Raw genomic sequence first — 10332 nt, 5'->3', positions numbered from 1 at the left:
GCCCCACTGCGCCTGCGTCCGTCGTCGCGACTCGGCTGAAGGCAGGCTTGGGTCCTACGCCCTCTGCGTCTGCTGGTGCGCGGTGACGTCACGCCCACACGGCCGCGCCTGCGCGCAGCTCACCGCCGTGGCTGCCCCGCGCTGGGACAGGCTTCCTGAGGGATTCCGGGCCGCTGAGCCGTCCTGCGCCCTCGCGCGGCTCCCCCGGGGCCTGTGGGCATCGAGGATCAGCCAGGGCTTCTCACGGCAGTGCTGACCGCGGGCAGGTGTCCCCTGCTCCACCACGTCAGCCGGGAGCCCCTGAGCTGCGGACCCCAGGGCTGGACCCTGCCCCACCCCCCCACCGGTTGGATTTGACCTAGTTGGTGCCCGGCCCGGCTGGGTGGGCGGAATGACGCGGGGCCCGCTACGGAGTTAGAAGCCCGGGGGTTTTCATCCATCGGACCTGTCAACCGTAAAAGTAGCCAGCTGTTTGGTCAGCAAACTGAGTTTATTCGGGCATGGCAAAGGGTTTGCAGTTAAGAAGGTGCACCTGTAGCAAATAATAGCCATTTCGAGACCAAGGAGAGGAATATTACTTTTGTTGGTGTTTTCCAAGATATGGCGGCCTAAGTATCGATGCTGTTTGATCAAATGCAGTTTTTTCACGGAGACTTTATGTCCCTGTAAAACAGAACAGTTTTAACAGATTACTGATGGCTTCCTGTGAAGAGGTTTGAGGAGAGCAGAATAGTAAGTCGTCCCAATGCTGTAATGGCGTGGAGCCTGCAGGAAACCTTATATCGTCCAAATCAGCTTTTAAGTCTTGTGAAAGGAAGGAATTTCAGTGAAACCTCGGGGCATTCATGTCCAGGTGCGTTGTTGTCCTTCCCAAGTGGAATCTGAGAGGTCTTGGCTAGCCTTAGCTGGAATGCAGGCACACCTCGTGTTAGCATACTTTCCCTTATCACACTTTGTGCATACTATGTCTTTTAAATTGAAGGTTTGTGGCAACCCTGCATTGAGCAAGTTTATGGGCACCATTTCTCCAACAGCATTTGCTCACTTCCTGTCTCTGTCACATTTGGTAATTCTTGCAACTTTTCAGACATTTTTGTCACTATTATATGTGTTATGGTGATCTGTGGCCAGTGATTTTTGATGTTACTTTTAAAATAACTTGTTAATGGTGAGCAGTTTTTTGCAATAAGTATTTTTTAATGAAGTACATCCGTTTTTTTAGACACAATGCTTTTGCATGTTTAGTAAACTACAGAAGAGTATAAAGAACTTCTTTGTGCACTGGGACCAAAAGGTCGGCGTGACTTGCTTTGCTGTGAGGTTCCTTGTTTTGCAATGGTCCTGAACGAGACCCACAGTGTTCCTGAAGGTGCACCTGTGCTAAGGAACACACAACGTAACTACAGTGAAAATTGCTGCTTTCAGCAGGAGTGCTTGTAGAGGGTGGGGATTAAGAGCCAGAGGGTGCTGAGGGGCAGCAGCGTTGATAATGGCCTGCAGGCCCTGGACAGACCTCCATCCTCAGCCACTGGGCTTTCTCACAGGTTCCGTTTAGCAGTGTGCACGGGGTGGGGAGGCCCTGAGCCCTGGAACCCTGTCACAGGCTTTAAACCTGGAGGGGCTTCTCTACTTAAGGCTATTGGTTCGTTCTGGGGAGAGGATTCCAGTGACTTAAGTTTGAGTCTTGACGGGAAGAGCTGTGGGTTTTGTTACTATCAGCTGGAGATGTTGCCCATAAGGAGGGTGGTAGCTGATTCAATAGCAACAAATAGGTCAGTGTCTCCAGAAACAGCTCCAGGACTGTGAGGCAAAGCAAAGCAAAGGCGGTGAACAGTCAATCCACTTTGTTGGCTGTTTTGTTACTGTGAATTCCTAGAATTCTTTCCCCTTTCGGGAGAAAGAAATTCCAGCGTGGTATTTTCTACGATGTCTTGGCCTAATCAATGGAGGTGGAAGAATTGAGGAGAGGGAGTGGTGGGTATCTCGGGGGGCTTAAGCAAAAAGAAACAGGTTCAGAGACACTTTGAGGTTCATCAGGGACCACCACCATTTGGACCACTTTAGTTTTCCAAGACAGGGGCTACTTTACTGCAGTTGAGCTGAGTGTGGTAAGACATTCATTCCCAGACTGGAAACTTGTTTCTCTGAGCTGATGATGAACAGGGTTTGGAAAGAGCCTCGTCACTGGGGGCTAGGAGGGCGCTGGAAAGGCTGATTAGAGCCTGAAGGCAGTTGAAGTACTTAAGCTTGCCACAATCTCTTTCCAGTGTCCCGGCTTTTTGCAACGCTAGCAGAAACTAAAAGGGTTTGTGTAGGGACCATTATTCACTGGAGTTGAAGGTTAAGGATTTGAGAGGCCGCTCTTGGTTGAAGGACTTCCCTGGTGGCTCAGAGGTTAAATCGTCTGCCTCTAACCCAGGTCTCCTGCAAAGAGTCGGACAGGACTGAGCGACTTAACTTTCACTTTAACTTTCTTGGTTGAAGGCTGCTGCTGCTAAGTCACTTCAGTCGTGTCTGACTCTCTATGACCCCATAGACGGCAGCCCACCAGGCTTCCCCGTCCCTGGGATTCTCCAGGCAAGAACACTGGAGTGGGCTGCCATTTCCTTCTCCAATGCATGAAAGTGAAAAGTGAAAGTGAAGTCGTTCAACCGTGTCCGACTCTTAGTGACCTCATGGACTGCAGCCTACCAGGCTCCTCCGTCCATGGGATTTTCCAGGCAATAGTATTGGAGTGGGGTGCCACTGCCTTCTCCATTTAGCTAAATCTGGAGTAGACACGGTTTCCTGTTTGATCCCAATCCTTTGAACTAAAAGGGAAGGATCTCCTTTCAGCCAATTAATGAACACAGAGCTAAAGGCTACCTCAAAGAATCGGTCATGAAACCAAACTCAGGTCCACTTCCCCACACACTATAAAGTCAGTCTCCTGATACCAGCTCAGCCTGCGGGCTCTCGTTTCCGCAGGGTCACCAGGCTGCAGCCCCTGGACGGACGCAGACCCGGGACACCCAGTGCCGCTCCGCCACTCGCTGGTCAGACAGTGCGCTCGCCAGGCCGGGCTGGATCCCAGCACCTGGTGTTGACTGGAAATCCCTGCATCCTGGGAAAACTGAGTTTGTCCATCTTTCAAAACTCAGTTGCTTCAATTAGCAGCTGTCTGGGTGAGAGATGATGGGGCACGTGGCTCCTAAGGAAGCAGGAGGGAGATGCTTGTAGCCATGGGACCCCCAACCCACAGGGAGCCTCACCCGGGAGAGAGGACTCAGCACGACCAGGATCTCCTGGTCACAGCGTCCTCGTATCACAGAAGGACAGACATTGCAGGAGACGGCGAGGTGTACCCGGGACCTCTCTGCGCTGAGCGAAACCTCACGTGAAGGTATAATTATTTGAAAATAAAAAGGCTTTGTGAAAGCAAGCTGTTTTAATAGTTTACCCAACGAACTCGACTTGGGAAAGAGGCTGCCCCGTCGTGGCAGTGAGGAGCCCCTGGGCCGGGCGGGACCCTCAACCTCGGCCTCCTCGTTGGTGACCCTCGTCTGCCCCAGGCCCTCTGCTGGCCTGTGGAGCAGCTGGGAGAAGGCAAGTAAGGCACAGGTTAGAGCCTGGGTGGAGGCACAGCCCTGGGCCTGGCCCTGACCCTGCCGGCACACCCGAGGCGGGAGGCTCACTGCCACTGAAGCCCCCGGGACAGCACCCTTCCTGGGGGAGACGGCCGCACGTGGGCTGGAGGAGCGGGGAGGGGCGGGGCGGGCGGCACTTAGGAGGCTGTTCACAGGAGGAGGGGGCAGGCGCCCTGTGCTGTTCTCCAGGCGGGAAGCGGCCCCAAGCAGCCAAGCCCGTGGAGAGAGACCAGAGGCAGCCGGCTTCTCCCCACCTTGACCAGGCTGAGGGTGTGCAGTGAGGGTCTGTGCCCACCCCTCCCTGGGTGGGGCGGTAAGGAGTGCAGGCACCGTGTTGTCAGAAGCTCCCTGTAGGCTGGGGGCGGGGGCGGGAGGGCGGCGCCCTCCACGAGTCCCACTGTTTTCTGGGGGCTGAAGCTTTGGATGGAACTCGAGACAACTGTGCCAGGCATGCAGGCCAAGCTTCCCGGAGAGCCAGCTCCGGACCTGCTGTGGGCCGCAGCCGGGCAGGGAAGGGGTGCCTGGCTGTGACCCCCAGGCTCAGCTGTCCCTCCCAACACAGAGCCCTGCAGGCTCTGCCGTCGCTGCGGAAAAGCGCAGCATGGCTGCTCCTGCTCCCGCCAGGTGGGTCTGCAGGCGCACAGGAGCCCTTTCAGCTCAGACAGGCCCGTGCGCCTGTCAGCACCTGCCGCACCGGCCTGGGCCCCACCCCAGTCCTCCGAGTCCCTCTGCCTCCAGCCTGGACGCCACTGCAGGAGTGAAGCCAGAGCGCCCCCAGGGACCCTGCAGGCCCGGGGTCACCCGGCTCCCAGGGCCCTGGTGGCGGGAGGCCTCCTACCCCTGTGGAGGAAGCCTGCTCCGTTCTGTGGTCTCCGGTCTGCAGCCAGAATCGCAGAGCAGCTCCCCTGCCTGGAGCCCAGGTGGGGCTGCGTCCTGAGTCTTGGGCCCCAGGGTTGGCAGGGGTCAGGGCCGCAGCTCCCTGGCCATGGCCTCGTCCAGGATGAGTGGGGGCCGGAACTCACGGCCTCGCAGGTACTTCTCCAGCCCCTGGAGACGAGCAGGTCGTGATGACCGGATCCCACCTCCTGGTCCACTGGGTGAGGCCCCAGGTCAGCCCGGAGCCAGTGAGAGGCAGGGCCAGAGAGGTTGCTAGGAGCGAGGGCTGGATGCCACCTCGAGCTCCCGGGCCTGTGCAGCCCTCCCATAGGGCTGGCCAGAACTGCCCACGGGAGGCACAGCGGGCTGTCCTCCCACTGAGAGGCTCCCACTAGCCCAAACCCCAGGCTCAGATGGACCTGCTTTGCCTTTCCCAGCCCCTCCAGGCTTCTGACAGCTCACTGCACCCCAGGTCTTGGACAGTCCTCTGCCACTGAGGGACCGCTGACCCTGCCAGTTGACCATGGCAGAGCTGTGACTTCCCAGCCAAGCGTCCAGCTCAGCCTGCCCCGTCCAACCCCGCCACCCCAACCCCAGCAGAGCCCCCGCCGCCGGTCGGCTCTCACCTCTCCAGCGTATGACACCAAGGGGGAGATCTCACAGATGGCTGGAGGCTCTGCGCTGCCAGGCAGGCTGGGGGGTGCACTCTTCAGGATCAGTTCAGGGTCCTGTCCCAGCGCCCTCCCTGGCCCCACCCACCAGGAAGCCGGCCAGCCCCTGCCCACCCAGCGGACCATCCCCCACACCCGCAGCCCTCCTCCAGGCAATCTGCTCTTCCTCTGAACACGCAGCCCCGGACACCACCCCAGAACGACAGGCCCTGACTTGGTCTGGAAAATGCTCCTTGCCCTCTGCAGGCATCTCACAGCCTGGATAGCCAGATTCAGGAGGTGGCTGTGGGCAGTGGGGTGGAACCTAAGTTCCTATTCTTTCCCCACCCTAGAAAGTGACCTGCCTGCTGCTTTCTGGGTGCCCCGCCTGGGAAGATGCGGCCCTCACGTCCCCGGGGCCCTGAGCAACCTCGAGGACCGGGCACACGGCCACCTGCATTCAGTGTGGTGCCAGGGCAGAAGCCCCCACCCCAGCTCAGCAGCCATGACAGCAGGGCCCTGCAGTGCGGCTTGGGCTGTGACACCCTGACATCACTGTCCTTCGGGCCACACCCCGCTGCCCACACTCACCTGAGCTGCTCGGGGAGCTGGGCCCCGTGCACGTCCAGGAAGCGGGCGCCTGCCCGCAGGGCCCACCGGCAGTGCTGGGCAAGCAGGGCCCGCCGGGACGTGGAGGGGTTGTCCCTGTCGGCTGAGTCAGCGTTCTTGAGTGGGGAGAACTCCTCCTCCCGCAGCACTTGGAAGGCCATGAAGTTCCTGGGGGAGCAGGGGAGACAGCTGCAGACCCGACGTGCTGGCCCAGACGCCCTGGGCCCCGGCAGCTGAAAGCCAGGCCGGAGCGACACAGACTGCATGGGCGTCTGTTCTCTGGGCCCCCGAGCACGCGGGAGTCTTTGTTCCAAGACTCCGGAGCTATCTTTGGTCCTCTCTTCCCTCCCCTTCCCACCAGCCTGACCCCCAGGACCTGGGACCCCAGGTGGGGGCCACCTACCCTGGCAGCTCCAGCTACTTCCCCTGGAAACAGCTTCAGGGCCCCGGGCCAGGGCAGAGGGGGACTCAAGAGGAAGCACAGGTGTCCCCGCAAGTCCACAACCCCAAGGGCTCCGACCGCTCTAGACGCGCCCTCTGCTCCCACCCCAGGGACTGCTTCCTCTGGGCTTCTTGCACCAAAACCCTCCTGCAGCCCCCCAGCCCCCCTGCAAAGGGGCATGGCCTCCACTTCCCTGCCTGTTGGGCCTCAGAACTACCACAAGATGGGGGTGGGGGCAGGAACAAAGACAGCTTCTGCACTGACTTGGCAAACGGGAGCACGTCAAACACGAACTTCTCCATCTTGATCCCATTCGGCTGCAGCGGCTTTACTGGGTTCCCGTGCTCATCCACACAGGGGACCTTCTTCACAGCCACGTGTGGCTGCAGCAGGGGCTCGAGCTCCCTGGGGATGCGAGGCCAACAGGAGGTAAGACGCAGTTCAGATGGGACACCTCGGGGCCCCAGCCTGCCTCCCGCACGCCTGGCCAGGTGAGGCAACTGGACAGACGGACACAATGGACACAGGGCAGTGAGAGCCCAGCTGAGCCCTGTCTCTGCTGGCCAGAGAGCTGGCCACCATCAGCCTCACCCCTGACCAAGCACAGTGGCAGCGGCAAGCCCCGGGGTGGGTGGTACCCGCCGGCACAGCCTCTCTACAGGAGGGCCAGGCCCACTCGGCCGCACCAGCTGCCGAGCTCTCTGGTGCCTCCAGCTTGTTTAAACTCAACAGCCATTCTGCACTGCAACCCACAGAAGGTCAGGTCTGCCCTCAGGCCCTGCAGCCAGGCTGGCCGGGAAGCCGCCTGCCACGCACACCTGGTGACCGTCCGGAGGAAGTCTCGGGTGAAGAAGTGGTTGCAGATGTTGCCTGCGTTGTACAGCAGGCCCCCACCTGGCGCGCGCAGCTGCGCCACCTCGGGGCTGATCTCGCTGTACTCCACCACCTGGGGGACGCCGTCCACCTGGCACACCACGCCCACTGGCTCCTCAGGGTACGCCTTCTCCACCACCTGCAGCCTCGACAGGATGGATAGATGGCTGGCTGGGCAGATAAACTGACTGGGGCCGGACCGGGCAGGCGGGGACGCGGGGCGGGGAGGGCGGGGCTGAGAGGAGAAGGCGGGGCCAGGGGCAGGAGGGGGCGGGGCTTGGAGGGCGGAGCTGGAGGAGGAGGCGGGGTCGGGGCGGGATGAGGGCGGAGCTGGAGGAGGAGGCGGGGTCCGGGCGGGGCGAGGCGCGCGCCGGCTCACCTTGGCTCCACAGTCGGCGCCCCGCAGCACGCAGAAACCTATGAAGAGCGGGTCGGCCAGCCGCACCAGGATGTTGTCCACACAGTACACGTGCACGAACTCCACTCCTCGCCGCTCCATGTCCTCTAGGATCTGGTGGTCCTCCAGCGCGCTGTACAGGCCCCCATTGCCATCTGCCGACGGAGGAGAAAGGGCCTTGCAAAGGCTCTGGCCGGCCTCTAGTTGATGGTGTGCTAGAGACAGGGGAGGCCCCTCGGGGCTGGACCTTGCGCCTAAGGGCGCGCTCTATCGCCATCCAAGTAGCCCTGTGGCTGTTCCACGTGACAGATGGGAATCAAGGCCCAGAGAAGGGAGGCCCCTTGCTCAGGACTACGCAGCCTCTGGGCAGCATATTCTGGCCTCTGTCCCAGGCCTCTTGACCCCGACCTAGCTCCACATTCTCGGCCCTCTTCCACATTCAGACCCTTCCTGCCTCAGAGACAGGCGTACCTGGTGCCATGGCGACCTTGTCTTTCCTCTCCAGGATGGCCCTGCCATCGAAGGACACAGCAGGCAGCATGCGCTGTTCAAACATGATCACGTTGTTGGGATCCAAGTGGAAAAAGTCATGCTCCTTGAAGAACTTGGCTGTGGGCTCCAGCGTGAACTCACTGGTCATGATGTACCTGCAAGGGAGGCAAGGCTGAGCCAGCCTTGCAGAGGGCCTAGTCCCCCTGGCAGATGGGACTGGCAGGCCTCCCTCTGGGTGGGGGCTGGGCTCTGACTGGGACTGTGCTGGGGTTCAAGTCCTGGTGCGGAGCAGGACTGGGGCTACACAAGGTAGGGGAGGGGAATCACTCCGGGGCCAAAGGAATGCAGGTGGGCACACCAGGGCACAGTGCAGCGGGTCCCGTAGCGCTCGCCGGCCAACTGCTCCACCCGCCGAATCCGTTCTGCCTGCAGTTGGTACAGGGTCTTCTGGCTGGGCAGCCCCACTTGATACATGCCCTTGGGGTAGGTCACGCCCAGGCGGGTGCCCTGCCCGCCAGCCAGCAGCAGCACGGCCACCTTGTTCAGGGCGATCTGATGGAAACCTGGAGGCAGGGGGCACCATGAGGGGGTTCCCGAAACCCACCACACAACCACCCCTTCATTTTAGCGCAAACCAAACTTGAGCCTGGGGCTGCGAGCCACAGCGCAAAACTTTCCAAATGACACTCTGACCTGGGCCGGGGCCTCACCGACCCTGCCGAGGTTCTGACCACGCCCTCCTGGGTCCTTCAGAGGAAACACCCCGCGGGCCTGTTCGGAGCCGCCGGCGGGGACCCGGGGGAGACTCCACTCCAAGAGCAACAGCCTCAGCTACGGGCCAAGAGGCAAGGAGCACAACTCGCCAACACTGCTGTGAAACGGAGCCTGTGCAGGTGTCCAGGGGTCCCCTCCTGTCAGTAAGTGGCAGCTGGCCATCCAGGGGCGCCCAGCACAAAGCACGCCCCCAGGGAATTCGGCCCCAGAACCAACCCGAGCCGGTACGTGTGAGAAGGCAGGCGATTTCACGAAGAAGGCAAACTGAGCTCCAAGCTCCGCTTCCCCGCGCGCCCCGCTCGGCCCGCTCCGTGGGCGTGGCCCCTTCCGGCCGCCCGCGGCGCCCGCCGCCGGGACCCCCGCCGCCTACCTTCCTCCTCCCAGAGCCGCCGGGTCTGGGGGTCACCCTCGCTCGCGCTGCCCACGCGCTCAAGAGGCAGGGGCTGCAGGCGCGCAGCCAGGTCGGGCGGCGGGCCCGGGGGGCGCGCGCAGGCAGCAGCCGCGCGCTGGCAGTGCTGGCGCAGCGCCTCGGGCTCCAGGGCCTCGAGTTGGGCCAGCAGCGCGGCGCGGGGCTCCGGCGCCAGCTCGGCGCAGAAGCGCAGGAGGTGCTCCTGGCTGGCGCGCTGCAGCCGGGCGCGCAGGTCCGCCTCCGAGGCCATGTTGCCGCCGCCGGCCGCGCTGGCGCTTGTGACCCGCGCTCTCCGGCCGGTGTCACGGGACCCGCAGGCGGTCCAGACTCCAGCCGGGCGGGCCCGGGGCGCCCCGCCTTGACCCCGCCCCGCCCCGGCCCGGCTGGGTCGCAGACCCCTGCCCACTCCGCCTCTCTTCCGCCCCCGCCCCGCCCCTCCACTATTCAGCCCCGCCCCTGCCCGCGCTGGCGCTGGAGGGCGGGCTTCACTTTTAGTTCACCTCCTAGCCCACAGTCCCCTGGGGAGGCCAGGGTCAGTCCCTGCCAGTGGCCATGTTTGCATCCAACAGGACCCCTGGCGCCAGGGACCACAGTCCGGGGGCTCAGGGCTCAGGGCCAGCAGACTGAGGGCTGGGCGGGGGCGGACTGAGCCAGATCTCCAGCAGGGCCCCCCAGAAGGCCAACCTTCCTGCCTGTGGGCCCCCTCCTTCTCATTCCTCCTCCTTCCCATTGCCGTGTGACCGGAAGCACGCAGGGGCTGCCCCTGGCCCTGGCTTTTTACTTGAACCATCAGGTTTTAAACCTCTTGCTGTTTACAGCCTCCTTGGTGGAAAATATGAAAGAGTAGCTTCAGGCACTAGAGGACAAAATTTTCTTTTAGAAACTAGTTTCATTAAGTCTAAAAGTCATACGTACCCATGGTTACAACAAGTTAAAATGGTGCTTTAGGACCCGAAATGAAAAGATCTCTGGGACTTCCCTGGTGGTCCAGAGACTAAGACTTTTATCTCCTGATGCAGGGAGGTTGAGTTCAATCCCTGGGCAGGGAACTAAGATCCCACAGGCTCCAATTAAAGATCCCAGATTGTTGTTATTGTTCAGTCATCAGTCGTGTCTGTCAGTGACCCCACGGACTGCAGCATGCTAGGCTCCTCTGTCCGCCACTGTCTCCTGGAGTTTGCTCA

General features: G+C 61.3%; 1 protein-coding gene and 1 long non-coding RNA gene across 6 annotated transcripts; one reads left to right on the top strand and one right to left on the bottom strand.

Moving 5' to 3' along the window:
• Window positions 1-124: 124 nt before the first annotated feature.
• UAP1L1 (UDP-N-acetylglucosamine pyrophosphorylase 1 like 1) lies at window positions 125-9551 on the bottom strand. Of its 5 annotated transcripts, none has more exons than XR_003513577.1 (10): window positions 9110-9547; window positions 8324-8528; window positions 7945-8120; window positions 7456-7628; window positions 7022-7215; window positions 6468-6608; window positions 5744-5929; window positions 5129-5195; window positions 4465-4673; window positions 593-663 (listed from the first exon to the last, which is right to left on the bottom strand). XR_003513577.1 is itself a non-coding variant. In XM_027556929.1 (9 exons), the coding sequence occupies exons 1-9, from the start codon at window positions 9396-9398 to the stop codon at window positions 433-435; spliced, it is 1662 nt and encodes a 553-aa protein (XP_027412730.1). In that variant the 5' UTR covers window positions 9399-9551; the 3' UTR covers window positions 125-432. The 5 variants fall into 5 exon arrangements, 3 of the variants coding, with proteins under 3 accessions (XP_027412730.1, XP_027412732.1, XP_027412731.1); XR_003513576.1 differs by lacking the exon at window positions 593-663 and adding an exon at window positions 3489-3575; XM_027556929.1 differs by lacking the exon at window positions 4465-4673 and having other exon boundaries at window positions 125-663; window positions 9110-9551.
• On the top strand, window positions 657-3421 carry LOC113901895. The gene is made up of 2 exons (XR_003513578.1): window positions 657-853; window positions 2968-3421. It is a non-coding gene; the product is annotated as an uncharacterized LOC113901895 (long non-coding RNA).
• Window positions 9552-10332: the final 781 nt, after the last annotated feature.

This window comes from Bos indicus x Bos taurus, chromosome 11 (genome assembly GCF_003369695.1).
Source record: "Bos indicus x Bos taurus breed Angus x Brahman F1 hybrid chromosome 11, Bos_hybrid_MaternalHap_v2.0, whole genome shotgun sequence".
Classification (NCBI taxonomy): domain Eukaryota; kingdom Metazoa; phylum Chordata; class Mammalia; order Artiodactyla; family Bovidae; genus Bos; species Bos indicus x Bos taurus.
This window is presented reverse-complemented; position numbering and strand designations above follow the sequence as displayed.

What these genes read in the sequence shown, in the direction of transcription:
- UAP1L1 (XM_027556929.1), bottom strand. Translation starts at nt 9,398, where the DNA reads ATGGCCTCGGAGGCGGACCTGCGCGCCCGGCTGCAGCGCGCCAGCCAG. An exon ending in GCGGCTCTGGGAGGAGGAAG is followed by an intron (nt 8,529 to 9,109) that starts GTAGGCGGCGGG and finishes CCCTGCCTCCAG; the next exon opens with GTTTCCATCAGATCGCCCTG. An exon ending in GCGCCGACTGTGGAGCCAAG is followed by an intron (nt 7,216 to 7,455) that starts GTGAGCCGGCGC and finishes TCGAGGCTGCAG; the next exon opens with GTGGTGGAGAAGGCGTACCC.